The 25389-nt window shown below is 39.5% G+C and overlaps 1 protein-coding gene across 2 annotated transcripts in view; it reads left to right on the top strand.

Annotated features, from left to right (window-relative positions):
- Window positions 1-23676, top strand: part of cachd1 (cache domain containing 1) — a 75711-nt gene extending 52035 nt beyond the window's left edge. For both annotated transcript variants that reach the window (XM_053227679.1, XM_053227677.1), the window contains 22 exons: window positions 1122-1266; window positions 1912-2128; window positions 2212-2361; window positions 3837-4070; window positions 4785-4934; window positions 6758-6881; window positions 7006-7123; window positions 8147-8315; window positions 9580-9722; window positions 10767-10948; window positions 11301-11411; window positions 12211-12333; window positions 13488-13587; window positions 13791-13907; window positions 14662-14822; window positions 14977-15063; window positions 15848-15964; window positions 17221-17372; window positions 17628-17789; window positions 19261-19338; window positions 19555-19656; window positions 22340-23676. In XM_053227679.1, coding sequence (XP_053083654.1) covers window positions 1122-1266; window positions 1912-2128; window positions 2212-2361; window positions 3837-4070; window positions 4785-4934; window positions 6758-6881; window positions 7006-7123; window positions 8147-8315; window positions 9580-9722; window positions 10767-10948; window positions 11301-11411; window positions 12211-12333; window positions 13488-13587; window positions 13791-13907; window positions 14662-14822; window positions 14977-15063; window positions 15848-15964; window positions 17221-17372; window positions 17628-17789; window positions 19261-19338; window positions 19555-19656; window positions 22340-22587 — 3190 coding nt within the window. In that variant the 3' untranslated portion in view covers window positions 22588-23676. The remainder of the gene's footprint in view (window positions 1-1121; window positions 1267-1911; window positions 2129-2211; window positions 2362-3836; window positions 4071-4784; window positions 4935-6757; window positions 6882-7005; window positions 7124-8146; window positions 8316-9579; window positions 9723-10766; window positions 10949-11300; window positions 11412-12210; window positions 12334-13487; window positions 13588-13790; window positions 13908-14661; window positions 14823-14976; window positions 15064-15847; window positions 15965-17220; window positions 17373-17627; window positions 17790-19260; window positions 19339-19554; window positions 19657-22339) is intronic.
- The last annotated feature ends 1713 nt before the right edge of the window (window positions 23677-25389 follow it).

Below are 25389 nucleotides of genomic sequence, written 5' to 3'. Positions count from 1 at the left end.
ATTCTTGTTCTGCTCTCTTTGAGGAGTGCATTCTATTGTCTGAATGATTGATGAGCATATTTTTTGGCACGTGTATACAAATAATCTTTAATGCATACTTATGCAAAACATCCTACATTCCTACATTGTAGTGACACTAATGTACCTTTGTGCACTTTGGTCATTTTCACAGCTGTGTTTTTTTCAATCATTTGCACTGACAATTTGCTATGATTGATGAAGTTTGAAAGCTATTTTTAAGCTGGGGAGTGATCCAGAGAACAGATCCCAGGTCCTTTTGAAAATGGTGGTCATGGATTCACTTCCTTTCGCATCAAGTTATTCTTGATTGGTTTGGCTTGTCATGTTACTTCCTGTTTACGTGATGCGGAGGAAAGAATTGTTTTGATCAGCGGAGGATACAGAATGCCTTATTGATATATAAAACTAGACTAGAGGTATTCCTGCACAACGAAATGGCGTGTATCCAGAAAGCATCGTTCTTTGCTGCTGCTGCCAGAGTGTTGTTCCCAAAAGAAAATAATATAAATGGATGAACCTAATGTTTACCATTTTGCAAGGCTTCATGCACTAAAGTGTCCATGATTTGGAAGGAATTCTTCTATGTGAAAGCAAACGGCCCCGCCCCCAAACAGGCCCAGAATCTGTCTGCAGTACAAACTCATGTATTTGGACCAAGTGTGCAAAAGCCCTAAGAATTATTCAGCAACATGAAGCAACTAATATGTAGAGAACCTCGGAAACAGGAACCTAGCAGAGCAGTCACAGAGGATTTCCTTCCTACTGTCTCTGTTTTGCTCATGAAAGATCTAGATCTAGGCCTGGATTTTTGGAAATCTGCTTTGTGACAATGTTTATAGAAATAAAATTGAATTGAATTGCAAAAACAGTGTACAGAGGGCAGCTGGAGGTAAAGATAAGAGAACATGAGTGCTCCACTCTAGTCCACATTGGGTTTTTAAGTAGTTCCTTTCTCTCTCTCTCACTCTCTTTCTCTCATTCTTTCTCTCCTTTAATCACTTCTAAAACCTCAGCTACCAGAAGGACTTTTCTGAATGCCCTGAAATTCACTTTGGTTGTATGAAGGTTTTAAACCTGATTATATGTGTGTTTTTTGTCAGGCCTGTGTATGTGTCAGCGGTGAGGCCACAGTCAAAGCATGTGGTGGTGCTCATCGACCACGGCGCCTCTGTCAGCGAGACACAGCTCCAGATCGCCCGCGACGCCGCTCTCGTCATTCTCAACTCCATTGACGAACATGACAAAGTGAGAACATCCATACACACACAGCTAGAAGTATACAGAACACAGTCTGCATGTGTTGACTTTCTAAAAACAGAATAGTTCAGATGTATAATAGTGGTGTTATGATTATCCATGAAAATACAATTTGGATACACCCCACATCCTTCTGTTCCCCCAAATAGCTAACAGGTAAGTTAAGTAAACCAAGTAAACTAGCCTATATTTCTTACAGATAGACATGAATGGGAATTCAGTATCATCATATTCTCAGCTAATTATTTAACAGTAGCCAAACCTGTCCAAATATGCCATATAACTCAACAATGATTTCAACAGTAAGTTAGTTAGTACCGCCTTACCAAACTCAGCTCTTAAATTCTGTGGCTAAAACATTGTCATTGCCTCATTGTCTATTAATTTGCATATCAGATAGTTAATAGTTTTAAAGGATTTAATACATAATGCTCTTAAATAATGTTTATGGTAGTACTAAGAAAGTCTCTGATCTCCAGTTTAAATGGAAAATGTAATCTTAAAAGCCTGTTAAAATTGTCTTGGATATTTGAAATCCTTCAATTGCTTTTGTTTCGTTAAGATATCAAGTGTGTTTGTGTTTCTTATTCTCTAAATCTGACTTATAATATCTTTTTTCCTCCTCCTCTGCAGATCTCGTTGTTGACAGTGGCTGATGCGGTTCGTTCTTGCTCCTTGGATCAATGCTATAAGAGCTTCTTGTCTCCTGCCACCAGTGAGACCAAGCGCAAGATGAGCACGTTCATTAACAGCATTAAGTCCTCAGACAGTGCTACCCAGCATGCCATGGGCTTCCAGAAGGCCTTTCAGCTTCTGAGGAACACCAGCAGCATGGGCAGACCCCACAGCAGTAAGCCACCTGATACAGCGAGAACCTAGATCTGAACTGAATCTTATAGAGCTTTACTAATGTTCTCTCTCTCTCTCTCTCAGACACTGATATGGTGATAATCTACCTGTCGTCGGGCGTCACCTCTCGAGACTCCTCAGAGCATGAGAAGAGAGCCACTCTAAACGTGGTTAAAGAGGAGAATCGGCACCTCAACAACTCCGTAATGATCCTCACCTATGCTCTTATCAACGGTAACACACACTCCAGCCTTTTCTTATCCGCCATCATGACTTGCACTTTACAGACACATTCATCTTAGTCATTGATTAGCTTTGATGTGTGTGTATTTGTGTATGCATGCATATACATGCTCTTAGTTCTATAAAATGTTTCGCTCCGTCCTCACCCTTTCATCTCTCCGTCTCTGTATTTGTGTGCATATCATAAGAAAGCCCTCTCCTTTGTCCTCCTCACCTGGCTCTCTCTCTGCATGCATTAGCCTGTTATTAACATACATTAGTTCGGCATGAGGAGAATTAAAATGCAGGATGTCTAAAGGAAGAAAGAGAAAAGCAGCAGAGCACATCAAAGGGCACTCAGTGACATGAAAGTGTGCAGAGGGCTTTTTGTGCGGTAGATGACAGAAATATGATTGGACTTGATTAGCATGGTGGTATATGAAGAGCAGAATTGTGCTGTAGCTCTGACTGGAACACACATAAGAAGATCAGTCAAATTTCAACCCCACTGAAATGGAGTGGCAGTTGGAAATAACTAAATCAGAAGACAGTTGGGAGGAAAAGATTCTAAAAAAGTCCTGTTTCAGCCCATATTTCACTCTATATCAAATTAATTTATTGCATTAAACACCATTGATCCAAAATCCCTTAACATCCATCTCTAAGCCATGTACCTTGTTATTAAAAGTGAACTACTTTTGCCACAGATGCAGGTCTTACAGCTGGCCTGTTAGTAGTTATAGGATTATCAGTCCCAGATTAATTCGGCATAGTTCTGACTGTTGATTAGTTAAAAAATGAGAGGTATAAATTTCCTGCAGTTTAATTTTCAGGGATTCAGAGATCTTGATCAGTTTTCACGTCTAAAAATGGTCTCAAGTAGTTTCTTTTTATAGACAGAGGTGCAAATATCCAGGGTTTAACCATAGCATTTACAAGATTTGACCCCTTGCTACAGCAATACTAGAACCACCTGAAATGCTTTTCTGCTTCTTCAGCTAAATTAGTTACATTAGTCCGAATGTAACTAAAAGGCAGTTCACTGAAGGAGAAAGGACAGATGATGTGAAAGAGCCGCATCTGCATCCAGTTGTGGTTATTTTTGCTTTGTGCTTATTTTAATCTAGGAGAAATTTGACAAGGAAATTTGCGAGCCTCATTCAGACCATACTTTGGTCTGTTTTGGTCAGCTAAAAAATTAAGGAGCAGCAAAATAAGCAGCAGTCACACTGGACTTTTGTTTTCTTACTGTTGCTTGGAGCACATCTTTGGGGAGAAAAAAGAACAAAAATGTCATCTACTGACTTATGCTATGATTTTTGGGAGTTTTCCCCCTCCCTGCTTGATGGGATTTTTGTGTCAGCAATGCATCTCTGTAGAGAGACATGAAAATTTGTGGATCCAATGTGGTGGTGGTGGTGGTGGTGGTGGTGATGGTCATGGTTATTATTCTTTAATAAAAACACCTAAATGTTTCTTGCACGCAGAGGGAGTAACAGGTCTGAAGGAGTTGGCGTTTATGCGTGACCTGGCAGAGCAGAACTCCGCTAAATACAGCATTTCGGATCGTACCACGCTCCCTGTTGTGAAGGGAAGCATGATGGTGCTGAACCAGCTCAGTAACCTGGAGACCAGCGTGGGCCGTTTCTACATCAACCTGCCCAACCGTATGATCGATGTGGCCTCCTTCAGCCTGCCCTACGCTGATCAGATGGGCGATGGTGAGTTAGGACACAACCTGTTGCTGTGTCTCATATTTACACTGGTTAAACTCTTAGAATCGCAACACACGTGCGCACACATACACTATGACTACTGTACATTGATTTTTCCCACAGGATCAGTCAATTTGTGTTCTTTTATCATCTCTAGTTATGTCATCTTGGTAACATTAACCCAACGATAAAATTATTATTATGATTATTATAATTATTCAGTATTATTAGTAGCAGTAAGAGTAGTAGTCCTAGCATTTCCAGTCAAATGTTGAACACTCAAATTCAAAAGTCACATAATGAAGTATAGTATATAGTATACGTGAATATATATATATATATATATATATATATATATATATATATATATATATATATATATATATATATAATGTCTGTGTGTATGTATGTATGTATGTATGTATGTATGTATATAATATATGTGAATCCTTCTAGCGTCAAGTTAACCTGGAACAGCATTCATGGTGCTTTTAGCCCACTTAGCCACTTGAGAATAAGTTGTCATTTGCATTGGGTTGTCAGGTCAAGCGGCTTGGCCCTCACGATTGACCCTGGGTTTAGTGTATCAACAATCACTCCAATGCTTTGATGCCTCAGAGTATCCAAGAGGTTACGACGTCACTGTGTTCATTATTGCTTTTGCTTAATTACAGAGATGCTAAGGAGAACTGGTTTTCTTTTTTTATTTGTTTCCCCTAGGCTTCATTATGACAGTCAGCCGGCCATGCTACTTTGGGAACCTGCTGCTTGGAGTTGTGGGAGTGGATGTCAACCTTGCTTATATCCTCGAGGACGTCACCTACTACCAGGACTCGCTGGCTTCGTACACCTTCCTCATAGATAACAAAGGTATGAACACTGATGTGGTGGTGGGGTTCAGTAATTTTGCAGCAGTTTTGCAGTAACTTGTGTAACATAATGCAGCATAATTACCTCTTGAGCACTAACTTGGAAGCAACAACCCTGTCATACATCATGCAGTGGAACAGCTTTAGTCTTTAAAATGGTTTACCTGCATCTGACACTCACTCAGAGGTCTGCTAGATCAACTGAACAGTCCATTAGAGAAAAGCACCTGTTTCAGAAAACAAAAACACTGCTGTATAAGCACTTGGAACCTTTCTGAGAACGTCTGCCACTCTGCTGCAGTTGGTAGTGGTGTGTACTTGTTAAATTTTATTTTATCTACTGTTTATGGCAGATTAGCTCAGACCTGATCTCTATTTGTTATTGTTTAAAAATGCATTTGTAATAGTCGACATTGACTACTTGGGTTCCTAAATCAACAAATTTCCAGGTTAGGGTAAATTAAATAACAAGCTATAGTGAATAAATGAGCAAAAGTAAGTGGTGCTTATTAGAGTTCAATCTCATTTACATTAATGAGGCTAAGCTTGTGATCTCTTGAGAAATTGAAGCTCCCCTCTCCAGGTGAGAGGATGATGCACCTGCCATCTCCAGCTGCTCACAAAATACTCAGTAAACCATAGCCAAGGCATGGCACTAAGGATTAAAAGCTCCTTTTTCGAGGGGCGTGTTGCAGTTTAGCATTGTCAAATTCAAGGGTTATTGCCACGTGTTTCAAGAATGTTGCGAGCGTTCAAATACAATAAATCTGTGTGCGAAAAAAGTGTGAACAGTATTTCTACATACAACCAAAATTACACTTCTCAATGTAGCATAGTACAAAGAGAAGTGTCATCAACACATAGTTTACAATACAATGAAGAATATGTCCTGGCATGAATAGAATAATTATGGCAGAACTAAGCAACTAATGCAAATTATATAAGAGTAATAAGATAATGACTGTATGATGAATGTCTGTATAGTTTTACTGGTTCAACCTCTATCGGCTTCCAAAGCATTTTGGCTTTTGTCCGGAACATAAGAAGACACACAGTAACAGGATGGTACTCTTCAAGTATGAGTAGATGCAGAGGTCCCGACATCTATGTTGTAAAAGCTGTAGCATTTACTATTTTTGACCCCCTTCTAAGGCAATACAGGAGACACCTGAGAACCAGGGTTTTCAGATAAAACAATGGTCAGAAAGAATGCGAATAAAGATGACCCAGTAGAAAAGACAATTTATGAAGGCGAATGTGAAAGATACATTTGCAGTTTCTTTTTTGAATTAATTCTGACCTGAGAATTCATGAGCATCAGTCTTATGAGCCAGTAAAAACCAAGTGGCTGGAACTGTGATCTCTTTTTTTTTTTTTTTTTTTTTTTTTTTTTTTTTTTTTTTTTTTTTTTTTTTTTTTGGTGGAAAAAAAGCAGGAGCTGCTTATTAAGTATCAAACAAATGAGACTTGCCTTCTTGTTTTCTACTGTTGCTTGGTGCACACCTGGTGGAGGAAATAGAATGACAGACTAGATATTTGTGGTAATGTTTTTCCTCTCCGCTTGGTAAGATTTTGTAGTTAGGAATATTGACACCTCTGTGTGCAATAAGGCAATAAAGAAACCAGTATGAAAATTGTAAAAAATAATGGCTGTGTAAGCTATGATGGAAATCCATGGGCAACACATTATTTTACTCGTCTACTGTCATTTTACTAGAATTCAAGTTTGTCTGGATAATTAACTTATGTTAAATAACTGCTGTTGAGACTAGTGGTTAATTATTGTAATGAGTTTTAGATTAAGCTACTGGATTATTTTGTCAGGTTTCACCCTCATGCACCCATCCCTGACTCGTCCGTACCTGATGACCGAAGCCCCGCTACACACAGACATCATCCACTATGAGAATATCCCCGGATTTGCCGCTGTTCGCCAGAACATCCTCAGGTGAGTAACTGCTTCATTATGGGTGACCATGATGAAATGTTTTGTAACGTAGCAATCAAAAGGTAGAGGGACCCTTTTATAGAAGGCTATAGGATGATTAATGACACTTATTGTTCTCTGTCAGTTTGCCTCTGGGTAGCCAGGTGATCTCTGTTCCCATCAACTCGTCTCTGTCCTGGCATGTGAATCGTCTGCGGGATCCGAGCCGAGACGCCTACAATGTCAGCTATGCTTGGAAACTGGTACTGGCATTTCTGCTAACATTGTCTTCTTCATGCTGTGCACTTCTAGTTTCATCTACTTTATATGACAATCCAGTCAGGTCAGATAGTAGAAAGGGGAAGAAACTATGGAGTTTCACCTCAGTCCTCAGGCTTTCTACATTCCCACGTAACTATATTTGAGTGCTTTCACAACTTTTCCCAACATGCACTTTTTCCACTAGGTTCCAGCTTCAGTTATGGCTCACTGTGTGCATTTCAGCCAGTGAACCTAAATTGGTAGGCAATGGCAAAAATATAAATCTTCATTTTCAGCCATGTCTACTTTTCTCAGCTGTCCAACAGTGTCGTCATGAGCAATAAAAAAAACTGTACTGTTTTTGTTGCTGTACCAACTCATACGAACTCCTCTCTAACAGGATTTTGGCTAGATACTATTCTTAGAACTGTTTTTGATGGAAACATATCCCCATGCTAGTTACAAACAGGACAGGGTCTAAGAATACGATCAAGTTGTACTGAATAATGGTGTCTGCTAAATTATATAAATATACAGTTAAGGTAAGCTTCAGTAAAAACATATTTTAGCTGCTATGATTTCTGGAACACTCTGCTTAACACTTACCTTTTTGACTCTGTCTTCCTTCCCAGAGTGTTTCATATAAAGAAGAATGCCTTAGTGCCTTAGTGCCAGAACCCATTTATCAGACGAGGTGGCTGTATTATGAGCTCCAGTGTTTTTATTCTGGCTCATAAAACATTTCTTATTTTGAAAGTAATCATGTTTGCCATTAAAGTGACTTCAGTTCTTGTGAACTAGAGTATGTGATCTTGGTGTGTGTACTGCTCTCTGTAAATGCAATAGCATATAGTAGGATACTTAATATTAGGTAATCTGACCTAACTTGTCCCACTGATGCCAACACTCCAGGCAACACTATGTAACATAGATATCAGATTTTACATAAGCATCAAAAGATTTGTCATGCAAATGTTTTCACATTTTTCACACTACTCTCATTGCTTTTGGTGTGTGCTGTGTAGGTGCAGGACACGTCTTTCATCCTGTGCATAGTGTACGTTCAGCCTGAGATCCCCGTGAAGCAGTTGAAGAACCTGAACACTGCCCCCAGCAGTAAGCTCTTGTACCACCGGCTGGACCTGCTGGGCCAACCCAGCTCCTGCCTGCACTTCAAACAGCTTGCTACTGTGGGTAAGCAGCCCGAAACCTGAAACCACACCGTTACACTGATGCACTAGGATTTCGACCAGTCACCAAACCGATTCTTTGAATAAAAGTGGTGTACAGTGTCGGCTTGTGTGATATTAATTTCCTCATAACAACTGGATGAATAATTTAATTGTTTAGAACAGTTAAAATAGCTGACTGTCATTAGACAGGTGGGTTATGCAACACTGGCGCAACACTATTTCTGTGCGAAGTAACAATTAGTCATGTAAAGAATAAAACACTTCAGGACATGGTGTTATAGGAAAAATAATTAACAACGGAGTGGTGTGATCCATCATCACCCTAAGGGTGATTATTGCCCTAAAAAGCATGTCCCAAAAGTATTTTTCTTCCTCTTATACAAATAGCAATTTGCCAACTTGCAATTACTATTTTTATTTCTTAAAGAACAACACATTATACTTTTTATCCATTTATAGTTACATTTAATGTTGTGGAACATCAGTGAAACCAGTTATCATTTATGTTATAGCAGTCATAAACAGTTGTTCCATCACCAGCCTCTTTTTTTTTTCTTTCTTGAAGTTAATAAGACTTTTTCATGGTGGAAAGCTTAAAGCTTACAGACAGCACTGACAGTGGAAGCTCCTGCCATAAATGTTAGCCTCCTTACACAAGCTTTACAAAATTAGATGTTTGTTAAATAAGAGCATATTTTTTTAAAATCATTTTTTAGATTATGTGGAGTGTCCATCATACAAGTTCCCATGAATGAGCTGAATCACCTTCTAACCACTCAGATTCAAGTATTTCACAGTGCTTTGGTCTACAGATCAACTTAATGTCAAACCATTTAATTAGTGCAGAATGTTTTATACAAAACATATATCCATAAACATACAAGTTGATCAACCTAACATACTAAAATTAAACTTAATAACAGGCTATTAATATCTAAAAATGACTTTGGTTCTCCTTATAAGCTACATAGCTGAGAGAGAAAAGGTCCTTTTCTATTCTAATGGTAGCCTTTTCACCATTTCTGGTTCACATTGTTTCGCGTTGCTTGCATTTTTTTTCCCCGTCAAACTCATGAATTTTCCTCAGCAATGTTAATGTGTAAATGTGATGATTGTACTATTCTTTTCACAACAACTTTTTTTCACAATAATAAAATGCAAACAATGATAATAATAATCTGAGTTCACATTACTAAGTATCATTGCTGTGCATGGAGGATTACATCATTCTGTGTAAGCCTTTTAAAGTGTATTTGTCTCCACAGAGAGCCCAACCGTGATGTTATCAGCCGGGAGTTTCTCCTCTCCTTACGAGCACCTGAGTCAGCCAGAGACCAAACGCATGGTGGAGCACTACACAGCCTACCTGAGTGATAACACACGCCTCATAGCCAACCCCGGCCTGAAGGTACACATACACCCTACCTCCTGAGTGACACACACCTCAGTGCCAACCCGAGCCTGAAGGTACACACACACACACACAGTTAAACTTCACTGTCTCCTGAGTGACAGCATACACTTCATTACAAAAACCCGGCCTGCAGGTACACAAACACACACACAAAAAAAATGTACAAGATGGACTGAAGAACGGATCATATGAAGTTGTTTGGGACTATATTTGTTTTGCATGACAAATGGAATGTGCTTGCTTTTTATGACTGAAATAATGACTTACTTTACAAACACCAAAGCATGATGATACACGCCTCATAGCCACCCCGGGCCTGAAGCAAAACACACACCCCACCGCCTGAGTTACACAGACCAATTTATGCTAGAGGCCGCATGCACACTCGAAATTTGCAAAATAGGTGTGTCCCTGGATCATTGGCAGCTGAAAAAATCCTCAGTTTTGGTAGAGTTAGCAATTTAACTATACATAGCATTTTAGATAAAGTAGCTAAACTAGCAAACTTGCCGACCATAAAACGTAAAGCATGAAAGTGCCGTCAATTCAGCCTCCTGACTGAGTGTGTACCACTGCCTCTTTTTATCAAATATTTTATAGCCAAGTTGGAAAGTATTATATAAAATCTCATGGCTTCACCCTGCTAAAGTTAGCGCCTTCTCTATTTTGGATCTACTGCACTTCAATACAAATGATGAGCCTTTCAGAGGTCAGTAAAGTTGTGTTACTGGTCAATGATGCAAATTTGGCTTTGTTGAAGTACATCATAGTACATTTTGTTCACCATGAAACATGAAGCCACCAGTTATGGTGAAATTCAGTCAAATAAAACGTTGCAGTCGTAACTCTGTGCAAACACGCCAATGATGTGTTCTAAACTCAGACATGAACACTCAAATTCACATCCATTAGGAGGCCATCTTTGGTCTCCTATGTTCCTTCTCTTCCCTTTTTTCTTCTTTCTTTCAATAATTGAACAGATTTGATGGAACCCTAGTGGAACCCAACTCTCAACATCATCTTTTTTTTCTTCCCTAGTCGTCTGTCAGGAATGATGTGATGGCGACGAGTCACGTGACAGACGAATGGCTGAGTCTCATGGAGCTGAGCAGCTTGAACTGCTATATTGTGCGCCGTTACATAGCAACGCCCAATGGGGTGCTGCGGATTTACCCCGGCTCGCTGATGGACAAAGCCTTTGACCCCACCAGGAGACAATGGTGAGATTAGGGCCTGAGGGCACAGGTCTCCATGCTCTAACACAACACCGAAAGCCTTCCAGACTCCCTGGGAGCTTGTGATGAGCTGCAGACTAAAGAGTACTGGACTCTTGTGCACTGCTCTTCTTAATGCTATTTTCTATGCAGATGTAAACCTGAGGTTTTTAGTTTCACACAGTTTTATTATTCAAATTCACCCCTGTCAGGTCCTGATTGCAGGGCATTAATATAATGAGTAAAAGGTACAGCTCAATGCTATCCTTAGATTGACTATAAGGTAACTGAATGGAATATGGAAGCCATTTTTAATTTTAATTAACTGATTTGACATTTGATCCTTTTGCTGTTATAGGTATCTGCATGCTGTGGCCAATCCTGGTTTGATCACTTTCACCGGACCTTACCTGGATGTTGGTGGAGCCGGCTATGTAGTCACCATCAGCCACACCATCCACGCCTCTAGGTCAGGAAATGCATTATTTATAGAGAATTTGAAGGCATATGAGGTCGGAATCAGAACGGATATTTATTGGCCGAGGAAGATTCTGTCATGCAGAATTGAATTTGACAGCTGCTCACATTGATGCATCGTAAAAATAGAAACGTAATGTGTTTATATGGTTGTTTGGAAGATTTTGGGAGTTTAGATATATGACATCAGCTTTGGAGTTAATGTCTGAGTCAGAATGTTTGGCTTTTGGTGCGAGTCATTGCATCATTCGTTGCACTTGTGTGATCTGTTTGCTATCCAAAAAAACGTCTAATCAATCATGTGGGTTAAAAGCTTGTTGTATATAGGAATATGATGAAATTGTTTGAAATTGGCAGTATTTTTTTTTTTATCATATGTAAATAATGATTGTTTAGAGTTTTCCCCTTCCCCTCCACAACCTTTGGTGGAAACCCAGCACTGCTCATCATCCTGAGAACACTATCCTCACAGTGAAGCATGGTGGTAGCACCATGTTGTATGGTTACTTTCTTCATTAGGTGCACTATGCAAAAATATCAGGTTTTCAAGGTTTAAAGGTGATAGACATATAATTTTTTAATCAAATATTGACCCGGGGGTTGAATAGATATACAACCAACCAATATCTGCTTTTTTTTGTTTAATTATAAAAATATTTATCGCATTCAAATGTTAGATATATTATTATGTTTTTTTTTTCAGCAATGATTAATTAAAGCAGGATTTTCTAACCTAGGTGTGTACTACTCAAATCCTTTTCTCCTTTCTCACCTTCAATTTCTTTCCCTAGCTCTCAGATGGCCCCAGGCTATGCAGTAGCAGTAATGGGCATCGACTTTACCCTGCGCTACTTCTATAAAGTCCTGCTGGATCTACTGCCCATCTGCAACCAGGACAAGGGAAATAAAATCCGGTAAGCCTGTCCCAGCCTCTTTCATCATCTCTCTCCCTCTCTCTCTCTTTCACACTGCCAAAATCCAGCTCTATGCCTCTCTCAGAGCTCCAGGGAAATGGCCAGAGGCTCTTTAAAACTCCCTTTTTTATATGAATCTAATCAGATTTGCCCGTCTCTGAAAAGCAGCATTCACATAGTACCCTCTTTTTTCTCTCCCCATTTTTTTTTGTGGGGGGTGAGAGAAGCATAATTGTTCTGAGAGTCTGAATTAAAAAAAAAAAAGTAGTGAAAAACAGATGAAAAATAGTGGATAAAGTCCAAGGAATAATTACCAGAGCAGTGTTTAAAAGGAGAGAAAGATGCGAGGTGGTGAGAAACACAAAAGGAGATAAGCTGATTATGAGCGCATTCCAGACACATCCTGTTCTGTTCAGTGCCAGCACTCTCGTCCCGTCTCCTCTCCTCTCTTTCCTCTACCTCTCTTTTTCCCTCCTAAATGTTTGTGCACTCCCCTCCCCCTCTCCGTACTCCATACCCCCCTTCTCTCTCTCTCTCTCTCTCTCCCTCTCTCTCTCTCTCTCTCTCTCTCTGTCTCTCTCTCTTTCTTGGTCTTCTCATGCTCAGAAGGGGTCAGGTCTCAGTGTTCTCAGTGTTCCGAGTGCCAGAGCCATTAAACAGGATTAGCTGAGTGGAATGGCCCAGTGTGGCATGCACAATAGTGAGGACTATTCTGAGCTGCCTCATGGATCTGAGCTTTTCTAAAGAAAGTGGAACACACCCTTTGCACCCGGGCCTTTGGACACTTGCATTCCTTCCTTTTAGTATGTCCATGAGCCTAATGTTTTCACAATACACTCTATTATACCTCCTCTGGTAAAAATGTGCCGTTGTAAGCTGTTTTCACTGTTTGTGCCACCGAAGGAGCTTTATGAATGGAAAATGGAATCTTATATACACAGATTTGTTGTGTGTATATATCAGTATTGAATCAAACAACAGAACCAGTGGACAGGTTTATATCGTGCATGAATCTTATATAAAAATACATTTTGTACTAGATCCACTTGCAGTCATACTTATTGTGCTAGATCCACTTGTACAGCGTGTATTTATTTTCTTGTATCTTGTCTTCTCTTGATTATCAGATGTTGTTCTTCTCTCACTGTGTGTAGGTGTTTTATTATGGAGGACAGAGGCTACCTGGTGGCCCACCCCACATTGATCGACCCTAAAGGCCACGCTCCAGCAGAACAGCAGCATATCACGCATAAGGTACCCATTCACACACTGCTGCACTGATTGACTGCTCAGACGTGAGATGTGTTTACTAGATGCAGATTTGTCTCTGCTCTGGGCATGGGGATAATTGCATACATGTATTTATAACTGTTTCTCTTCTTTTTTTCCCCCTGTGTGATTTGCAAAGAAAGTCTGAAAGTTAATTTTCTTTTTTTTTTTTTTTTTTTTTTTTGTAGGAACCCCTGGTGGCAAACGATATCCTCAACCACCCGAACTTTGTGAAGAAGAAGCTGTGTAACAGTTTCAGTGATCGCACAGTGCAGCGCTTCTACAAGTTCAACACTAGCATTGTGGTGAGTGCAGACACTTCTTTGTGGTCATTTGCATTGCTATCACAGCTAAAGACAGCACAGTGCAAGAATAAAGTACAGATGAATTAGCAATAAACAGTATATAACTTTTCAGGTGGGTGGATTGCCTAGTCCAAATTGCCCCTAGATGTGGATGAGTGTGTGAATGTGAATGCATGGTGTCTGGTGATGGTGTCCAGTCTACCTCGTGCCCAGTGTTCCTGGGATAAGCTCCGGATCCACTGCCCCCCTACCAGGCTAAAGCGCTTACTGAAATTGGATGAATGTGAATTTATTGATTGTATTTTTTCCATCTGTATGACTGCATTCCACATTTTTTCCACACTTTTTTTTGTGCTGAGGTGATTTAAATTCTGTTCTGGAGTAGTAGTGGCTTATGTTTGCTGTTATAATTGTTGTGTTGGTGAGATAAGGAAGGATAAAATTCTGCAGCTGGTCTTCACACAATGATGCTGGTCCGGCCCTCCCAGCACAGTGTAGTCCAGACTCACATTTTGATTTGCACTTCTGTCTGGTTGTGTCATACCGCCCTCTGGTGCTACACAGTGTAATAGCATCAATTGTTGATAATTATCTTTGCAGTCTCAAAAAATAAATAAATAAAAAATTATTGCTGTGTAATCATACTATGAGACATTTGAATCACTTTAATGTTCCATTGACGCTGATATGTATGCAGAAATCCTGCATGTTTGTGGTATTCTTTGACACTGTGTGATTGTTATGTGATTTCCAGGGTGATCTGACGAACCTGGTTCACGGCAGTCACTGCTCAAAGTACAGACTCACTCGTATTCCAGGAACCAACGCGTTTGCAGGCATCGTGAATGAGACTTGCGATTCGCTGGCCTTCTGTGCGTGCAGCACTGTGGACCGCCTCTGCCTAAACTGCCACAGGTGCCTTTTTCATCATGCTGGAATAATGCTTCACCCTGTCTACATTATTCTTCATTTGTAATATGGAATAAGTTTTATTCCATATGATATTGATCTTTTCGTCGACTAATTTTCGAAGAGGATAATTCTTCATTTTTTTCTATTTTCTTCCCAGAATGGAGCAGAATGAGTGTGAGTGTCCATGTGAGTGCCCTCTGGAGGTGAATGAGTGTACTGGCAATCTCACTAATGCAGAAAACAGGTAAATCTCCACAGATCTGCAGCAGCGGAAATGTACACTCTCAGTCTTTTCCTACTGTCTCTGTCTGCTTTGATGTTTAGTTGTCATAAAACTATTTTAGCTTTCCACTATTGTCATGATTGTTGTCATAAGCTGTGTCTAAAATTGTATACTGTAACCTTGAAGGCTGCTTAAAAATATTTACTCTGTGCTAGTCTGGAGGATCTAGAGGATTTGTATGTAGATTTGTGTTATTTAAAGTGTAGAACATTAAAGTGTAGAACATTTTCTTTGTCTAGAACATTACAGGCATTTTGTGGCAGGCGTTTTGCACGTAGTTAAGTCACATATTTAAAATGTTTTTGCGCATTATGGTTATAGGATAAAGGTGACTATTTTAATGGAGCAACTAACATGTAATGTGGACTAATAGACATCTATAGTCTTTCATGTTCTTGTTTGTCACTTTGGGTAAATCCCCATCCACCTGTATCCTTGAGCAGAAGAGTTCCTCTAAGCACAGAGCTGGTAAAGGACCATCTGTCAGAATTTTATTTCAGATCCCTGCAGAGAAACACTTTAGACTGTGTGTGTGTGTGTGTGTGTATGTGTGTGTGTAGGATGATGACTCATAATGCTAACTAATATCTCCACAGCTCTGCAAAGAACAGCATTTTTGTGTGTTGCAAAAAAAAAAACAAAAAAAAAAAAACAAACATGTTTTTGTGTGGAGATGTGTTTGTTGAGCTGTTTGTAATCTCAGTCATCACATTACAGTTATAGACTTGCCTGTGTGTGTGTTCAGGAATCCAAGCTGTGATGTACACCAAGAGCCCTTGTCAATGACAGTGATTGAGTCTAGTTTGCAGGACACTTTGCCTCAGTGCATCAACACTCGATGCAGCCAGCGCTTCACCAGCAGGTCAGTCTGCACAGCTCATGTCCAGAGACCCAAGTCTCTGTCCAGCACACACACACACATGCACGCACAAACCCTTTCCACAGACAAGATGACAGCTGGTGCCGGTGCCGTTTCCACCACTAAAGAGACGGTTCTTGGCTCAAAAATTTGATTCAGTTCCATCACCAAAGTGCTGCTGGTCTGGAACCAAGAGCCAGTGACAACATGGGTTTGAAGGCAACATAATTTTGTCACCATAGCAACTCCAGAAATTTAGGTCTTCTATGTGGTCACCACTGAAATAAGACATAAACGTTGCAGAAATTTTTAAAGGTTGTATTTGCAAAAAGTAGTGAAAATAAATATTGCAAACATAAATTAGTGGTTAGTATAGAAAACAACCACTTTACTGGTATTTACAACAAATTAGCAGTGCACTGCTAACGCTAATGCTGGAGTTAAAACTATGCACTTAAAACTTAGACAAATAAGTAGATTAAATAAATGGAACTGCTTAACTGTCGTCTTGTTTTTAACAAAATCTTTGTGCAGTAGAGTGACTTACAGAGCCACACACCATGCTGACAGTGCTGGCATTCCTACCTTTTTTTTTTTTGTTTTTGTTTTTTTTGTTTGTTTTTTCGGTGTTTCCAGGGGGATAGTGGTAGGGGTCATATTTAACTAAAAAGGAAAAAAAAAAACTCTTTCAAGTTTTGGCCACATGTACTTAAGATTTTAATCCAAATACAGACACAGTTACAGATTTTTACAGCAGTAAAGAGATACAGATAGCCACATTGCGTAACACCCCTATGCTGGAGGCTCTAAGGGAAGCTGGTGCGGAGCGGACTGTGATAAGGTATGATGGGTAGATGTGGGTCTGCTTTTGGCTTTGTAGGCAGGTATCAGTTTTTTTTTTTTTTTAATCTGATGCAGGCAGGTATAGAAAGAAAGCCACTGTAGTCATTTAGGAGAGCTTAGGGCGATTGAAGTCATGCTTTCTCTACTAATGGTAAAGGACAGATGGGTGACCTCTTCATCTTTACATCTTTATCAAAGAGGTGTTAACACACATGGCTTATTACAACCACTGCACACAGATTGACCCCTGGTGGTGACTCATGCCTATGACTATGTATAATTGGTGCTAGTGACGTTTGTGTTTTTGTATTAATAACAAAATGCTTTTTTTTCTTTCTTTTTTCTTGTTTTGGCACTATATTTATTGTGCTTTTTTCAACTGCTTTCATGCAAACTTCATGCGTGTATTCCTGCAGTGACTGCTTTGGTGTGTTGGACTGCGAGTGGTGTGTGGTAGACAGTGACGGAAAGACACAGCTGGACAAACCTTACTGTGCTCTACAGAAGGAGTGTTTTGGGGGAATCGTAGGTGCCAAGAGTCCTTATGTGGATGGCATGGGTCTTTTAGGTGAGCTTACACATTCTTTAGACGGTCTGGGAATTTAATTTGGACCTTTGTTTGCTTTATAAGAACATGGATAATGGTTAAATAAAAGTTTATACAACACTATTACTTTACATTTTATAATGTTTAAGGTGAACACCGTTAGTGATTTATTAGCCATATATTGTTGTTTTTTCCCTGGGGAAAAAATGTGTATTTTATGTGTAAATACACATTTACAGATCTTAACACCCCTTTCTTTCTGCCATTCTTTTCCAGATGAAGAGGTGGCGTCTCTTAACATGATTAAGAGTGCACCCGTGGGTCCAGTAGCAGGAGGAATTATGGGCTGCATCATGGTGCTGGTTTTGGTCGTGTACGCCTACAGGCACCAGATCCACCGCCGCAGCCATCAGCACATGTCACCTCTGGCAGCGCAGGGTGAGTCTGATTGAATACACACAAATACACCCACGCAAAGGCCTAGGACAGAGTGTCAAGGCCAGTCGAAAAGAAAAAGAAGCCAAAATGTTGTCCAAGACACTTGGTTCAAAATATGCACTTCCATTTCGTGTGAAAGTGTTAGTGAGGTTTCTTACAGAATTCAGATGAAGTTTCAGATCAAAACACTTTGATATTAATTTGATATTAAAGTCAAACCAGAAGAAAACAGTTTAGACATTTTGAGGTGAAATAGTACACAATTTTTTTTTTTTTTTATATTTTCCAGTGAGCAGAGATCTCTGAGCTTCTGGGCAACTTGCTTGTGAAAGCAGTGAGCCTAGAACAGACACTTGTGGAACATCAAACTTTACCTTTATATGAACAAAGAAATCACCTTGAACATTTATTGATAGAAATCAGTCATGTAAGATCTAAGTGTAGTCTGTGTAGAAGATTTTTGTGGTCTATAGTATCGAAACCTGCACTGAGATCAATCCTGATTGGTACCAATAGTAGGTTATTTACTAGTTTAACCAGCACATTCTCAGTAGTGTGATGAAGCCTTGTTTGTTCACTGGTCAGAAATACAGCAACAGAAAAGGTAAATAGACCTTTTGCAAATACACACAGAGTTTGCTTGAAAGCCAGCCAAGAATACCTCACTCAGGCTGTTTTGGTCCACACTCGAATGCAGTTGCTATGTTCACACCTGCCTAAATGAAGAGCACCATGGGGGTATCATGCCAGGGTTCGATTAAAAGATATTAAACACTGCTTATATGAAGCCACCGTTAATTAGATGATCCATGTAGCTTACATTCAGTTACTTCTGGTAAGACCTTCTGCAAAGGCTACAGGGGGTGTAAGGTTGTTTGTAATTTTCTGGTTGTAAATTTAAGACAATTCTACTATCAGTTGTCTTGCTTGTCTCTTAATAACTTCCCAGCTGTCATTTGTCTCTCATCCACTGGAACTGAAAAACATGTCTAGAAAGTGATAACTAAAGCTGGCTACTTAACACAGCAGTTTTTTCAAATTAGAGTCCATGACCCTTTCAGATAATGTCATTATAAAGAGAGATTAATGTAGCAGAGCAAAATTAAAGTCATTTTCTGAGGCTAATTCCCTCTGAAACTTTTCTTTACTCTGTCACAGCTTAGCAAAAGGATAGCAAAAATACACAGAATCTCTCAATGCAGTGTTTATCTAAAAGTCCAGATCCCATTATGATTTTAATTGCTCTTGCTATAAGATTTTATAATTGCATGTTATATTGCTCTAGCAGTCTGTAATGTAATCAGCCAGTGAGATAAAGTGTCATCTGTTACATATGAAAATAAGCAATGCATGAAAAGGTGAGCAAAATTTGTGTGGATTTTATCTTGCCGAAGTGCCATGGAAGAGAAGTGTGTTCGTATCAGCAACTTTTCTCTGCTGGCTGACTCACTCTCTCCTGCTTAATCCACAGAAATGTCAGTGCGGATGTCCAACTTGGACAACGAGCGTGATGAAAGGGATGATGACAGTCATGAAGACAGAGGAATAAGTAGGAGCCTTATTCTCTGCTTTCTGTACTTTAAAACATTAATGTTGTCATTCTGTAAACTGAATCCTTAAAATTCCTTAAAATGTTTGATGGGGATATTTGTGTACACAAGACTTATCTTAACTCTTAGAGTGTGATATTTTAACTCTTAGAGTGTGATACTTATCTTAACTCAATGTGTGATATTTCACATATTTTTTCCAACACTCTGTACAGTCAGTAACACACGCTTCATCGCTGCTGTCATCGAGAGACACACACACAGTCCTGAGCGCAGGCGGCGGTACTGGGGCCGATCAGGAACAGAAAGCGACCATGGTAAGTGACTTAGCAGAAATAATATTCAATAAAGGCTAATATGCTATGAAATACATTGTTTTACATTTGTTTTACATTTGTACCACAGCGCTGGTGAATTGACTATTCTGATTGATCAGAACCTGTTGATTAATTTTCAGCAAAGCTCTGACATTAGTCCAAATCATAAGTTTATATTAATGTGCTCTTCTTAGATGTTTCCTTTTTGTTTTTGTTTTTTTGCTTTTTTAAGTAACAAATTACACAGGGTTTTCAAACAGATTAAAAACATATGTACTCACTGATATGGTGAAGTTTTCTCTGAGGAGACACTTGTTTAACATTTTTGGAAGGAGTCTCCAGTACCAGTGCTTTGTAAATGTCAAAAGTAAAGCTGTAAGTTTTCTAACACAGGAAAATCTTCAGGACAGAGCACTTTGTCATTTCTCTCTGCCATGACAAACTGTTTTTTTGTTTGTTTGTTTGTTTGTTTGTTTTTTTTGGTCTTACCAATTTCACGAGAGAGGAAAAAAAGAGATGCTGGTGAAAGAACGACTGTGTACTTTCTTTCTCTAATTCTGTTTCCTATGATAGTATTCTATGTGGTGTTCGAGTGTAGGGGATAGTGAGTCAGGGACTATTTCAAACACAGCACAGGAACTATGTAGTTCTAGTTCAAGAGAGTTCCAGAGCTCTTTAGTTCCTCACAGGGTTGTGGAAACTCACTGAAAACACATCCACAGACAAACCCAGAGCCAACGATTTTTTTTGTTAAAGGGGAAGAAAGAAAAATTACTGGGTACTGACAGATATGAGCAAGGACGAGCTTAATCGTAGTGTTTCTTGCATGTGGACGTGTAGTGATGTCTTTGCCTGTTAAAAAGTAAAAGTAAATGTCTGCTCCACTTCCCTCACAGTGGTATAAAAGCATTGCCTTCTCTGTAGCCAGGTCTTGTTTTTAATGTGCAGTCAAAAAATACTCTTAGTACAAGCCTTTGTGTAGCTAGCGGAGAACACCACCACCTCTGTTCCTCGCGGAGAGGGGAAGAGTTGAACGGGCAGAAAGAAAGAAGCAGATATCTGTAAGCGAAAGACAGAGCGGAAAAACGGAGCCTACAGCAGCAGAGCAAACTTTTCTGTATTTTTAAACAGCTCAGCCAAAGGTCGCCTCCCACTAGCTATTCACTCATCCAGCTCAAGGGGTCGAATCGATTCGGCTTTTTGCAGTGAGCTCTGACTCACTCCTGCACCACCAACACACTGTTCTTCTATTCGCCTGCAGCTCTGTATCTAAATAACTGTTGCCTTTAGAATTTTTACAAACCTTTGTGACCCAGGATTAGTCGTCTGCTTTAGAGCTCAGGTGCATCTTCTATCGGTGGGGTTGTTTTTCCAGTTTGCCTTGCAGCATCTGGCTGAACTTCATCTTTCTGAAATGTTAGCTATCCTTCATGTCTCACTTTGCTGAGCTGGTTGAGCTCATGTCACACCCAGGGCAATGTCATGCCAGGATATTTAAAATTCCAATTTACAAATCCAGTAATGAGTATCAGTGTCAAGGCTGATACCCACCTGAATCTCTGAATTGGTATCAGATCAGATTTGCCCAGTATAATTAATTGATATCTGAGGTGATGTCGTGTAATGCTGACTGAAGCGCATCAGAGTCAGAAAATTTGAAACGGTTTAAAACAGTTCAATTAAATTTCTTGTACATGTGCATAGAAAATGAACGATATGATCATTTACTGCTTTGTCACTTTCTGGTGTGAATGTAGGGTTACATAAATCTGGATGTAGGTTTAAATCCTTAATGAGCAAACCATTGTGATAGTGGCAAGCGAAAACTCCCTGAAAAGACATGAGGAGGAAACTATGAGAGGAGCCCATCTACTTCTAGGTCTAGGATTGTAAATCATAAGGTTATACAGGTGCGAAAGTGTAAAGACAGACAGTACTTATGCTGAAAGGATGTTCAGTATGAGTATATTGTGAATAGGAATCCTGGGATGCTCACAGGACAGTCTTTGATTACAGCAGCAGTTCATAGGTACAAGTTTACAAGAGTCTTGGGCATAAACACAATCCATACAGTACCAATATAAAGACCCAATTTCATATAGCATCAGTTAAATCACATTGTGGGCAATCTTAGAAGTCAAAATCATTTCAGTAGCCTGCCATTATCAGAGAGAGTTTCCTCTGCCAGAGCTAGAGCTGAACTCCTGGACAGCATCCCAGCTGGGTGTTGTAACAGTGCAGAGATTCAAAACACACACACACACACACACACACACACACACACACACACACACACACACACACACACACACACACAGTAATTTAGCAGTGAGGCTGTGTTCTCAAGCTTTTGAGGGCTCTAATGAGGGCTACATGTGTGAGAAGGTTCTCTAAGTCATGCTTAATTATGTGGAAGGATCTTTTTAAGCATGCTCATTAACCTAATCATCCCTGCAGGAAACTTGATAAAGTGAGCATAAACAGCTCAACTATTTCAAATATTTTGATGTGAATATCTGTATGGATTGAAATTGAGATTAAGATGTGATCAAGATGGGACTGAAATAAAGGTTTATTCTCATCAGCCCACCTTTTTTTTTTTTTCCTTTTTTTGGTACCTGATTTGCTGCAGGCTGTAGCACCATGAGCTGTGTGTGAATTATATGTCTGTGTGTGTGTCTAGGCTACAGCACTATGAGTCCTCAAGAGGACAGTGAGAATCCACCGTGCACCAGTGAGCCCCTCTCAGCAGGAGTGGATGTGGGAAACCATGACGAGGAGCTGGAACTGGACACACCACCCCAGACCGCTGCACTGCTCAGCCACAAGCTCTACCCGCATCGGCACACACACACACGCCACCCGCTGCACACGCACACGCACCACCTGCAGGCGGCAGTCACCGTTCACAGTGTGGACGCCGAGTGCTAAACCCAAAACCCCACCCACAGAGCTCACCTTTAATGCCACTTCACTCCGAGGCCTGCCTTCATCCTCCACTTCCACTTTGAGCCTAAAGCCAGACGCTGTGCCCTTCTGAGAGAGCAAAGGGAGAAAAGGGACGGGGCCGAGGCCACCTGGGGAAATCCTCTGTGATGAGGAAAGTCTTTTTAACCTGAACTCTTGAACCTGGACTTAACTGCTTTTAATGGTGTGGAGGCACAGATTTGCACTTGTTTTAAGTGCCGCAAAGCATCTCAACATTTTTTTTTTTAAAGGAAACATGAAGCCGAAAGGATTATTTTTTTACTATTTATTTAACTGGAATTGAGGTGGGAACATATGAATGGAGGGAACTTGATGATTAGTTCGTCATTAGGAGGCCCTGTTCAGCCGGACTACAGAGCAATGAGCAGTGGGATGTGTGGCACTTTACGTCACGCACACGTTACTGTGAGAATGTACTGTAGTGCAAAAAAAAAAAAAAATCAGATACGGATGGGCATAAGTGGCTGCACTGAACGTTGGACAGAAAGCGCAAAAAAAAAAGAAAAAGGAACGCACACCAGCCATCTGTGAGTGGAGGCAGAAATGTGTTGCTTCTCTGAATCTGTTCATTCGCTGCATGGTTTGTTCCAAGCCTGTTATTTACGAAAGAGGAAGAGATTCTCCCGAAAACTGTAATGTTCAAAGGATCTCCAAGATTTAAGTGTTTCACCTCCCAATCACAACTGTTTTAGGACATTTTTAAAGTGACCTCAAGATGCTGAGATGTACCACTGTGTGTATAAACCTTCAATATTATATCCCTATTCAGTCCTGACCAGCCATTTTATCTGGAGTGAGTGGGTTATTTTTTACAAATAGCTCAGTATTGGTCAGTATTTTTCATTTTCCCTGATGGACAAGCAGAAATATCAGAATCCTGCACTTCTGTCAAGTTGCCCATCTAATCCAGATGTTGCCTTTGTGCTTATATGATTTTAGAGTGATTATGCCTATTGTTTCCAGATTGAAAAAATATACATGTATATACATTTGACCTTTAACAAAGTAGCTTATAAATGAGTTCACTCCTCAGTGTTCGCGTCCGTGTCAGAAGTTTTATTGTGTCTGTATTTATTATTCATAAAGCTGAGCTCATGTGTGATATGTGATACTAGTGTAGAAAGGGAGGAATAATTAGCACATAATTGCATTTTCCGCAATCCAAAAAAGATCAGTAATAATTTATCTCTACCAAACTACTCTCAAAGTCTACTACTCTCAAAAAAAACCTTACACATACAGTTTTCAAGAACAGGTTATAATATATATAATATACATAATCTGTTCTTGAAAACCATATGTGTAAGTTTTTTGTTTTTTTTTTTAATGCAGGAAAGTTGATTAATGTAGTCTCAGCCCAGTTGAACTCAAAACAACTTTACAAATTCACCAAAAATTGCTAGTAAATACAGAGTGAATAATAACACATCTCTGAAGTTTTCGTCAAGAGTGTAACATTATGGATAGCGTCGGTTACGCTTAGCTGACCCAGTAGAAATCATGAAATGAAAACCTAGTCATTGTAGTGAGAATTTGGAGGTTTGAGTCTGAATATTGGAGTTGGGTGTATATCAAAGATGATTCATGTGAAATTGTCCCATAAAGAGATCAGAAAATGGTCACACACACACACACACACACACACACACACACACACACACACAATAAATGTATCTCTTGAGCCATATCCACTTCTTCACTGATGTTACACATAACCTGGACTGGATGCAGTATGACAACACTTTTTTTTTTTTTTTCTAAGAGCAATTTGATATCATTCCTCCCCTTGGCCCTGCCTTTTATAGTTTAAAGGTGGATGTGTATGGAACTGAGTTGAAGATTTGGCCTTGTGTTTTCTAAATAGAATTGGGCTGAGGTGTACTTCTGTTATTACTTTGTTAACTGCATTAACACGTAATATTAAAGACAGCAAACGTTCGGCTGATTAAATCAAATATTAGGCTTGTTATTGAAACAATAATAATTTGGCTATTTGTTGAAGCCATTGATTGTTTCCTGAACAACAGAACACATTAAGTCCAGGTTTTATTATCTGAAAGCTTGCTTATTTTTAATTAAGGTTTAGATTAAACCCATTTGATTCAAGTGGCCAGTTGAATAGGCTAATGGTGGATTGTTTAAACCACTTTAACAGAAAAATGTGTAGAATAATGACAAACCCCAGGCTATGATTCACAAAGCCCTGATATGCATGATACACATTTGGTCATTTAAGGCCCTTAGCCTTTAATAGAGCTGTGATTAGACAACATTAGAGCACTAATTTGTGTGATGAAATGTAACATCCTTTCAAAATATTTGCCAAAAAGACACTGCACATGGGGCATGTAATTATGTTCAGTAATTACAATTCATTAGCTGTATCAGTTCCAAATGGTTTTCTGTGCCCAGCCATAATTTATCTATTGGGTGGAAACTGAATATAAGAAAGCTCTAAACCAGGGGTATTCAATTTATTAGATACATTTTTAAAGAGCCGGTTTCATAATATTCCTTGCTTAGAAAGGTTTGCATAAGCAACTAATATGACTGAATAGCAACAACAGGTAATGCCTAAATATTAACAATTAGTTTATGGCCATAAATCATAAATTTAAAGTGGTTGTGTACATTTTGGTGGCACCATGGATGCTGAACAGATGAGATGTCTGTTTTGAATCTGGCGCAGGCAAAATGAATGCATACTTTCCATGTTTTGAGTTTGCTAATCAGACCATAGAGGGT

The sequence above is a fragment of the Pangasianodon hypophthalmus genome, chromosome 2, assembly GCF_027358585.1.
Source record: "Pangasianodon hypophthalmus isolate fPanHyp1 chromosome 2, fPanHyp1.pri, whole genome shotgun sequence".
Classification (NCBI taxonomy): Eukaryota; Metazoa; Chordata; class Actinopteri; order Siluriformes; family Pangasiidae; genus Pangasianodon; species Pangasianodon hypophthalmus.
Note: the sequence above shows the minus strand (reverse complement) of the source record. Positions and strands in the feature narration are given on the sequence as shown.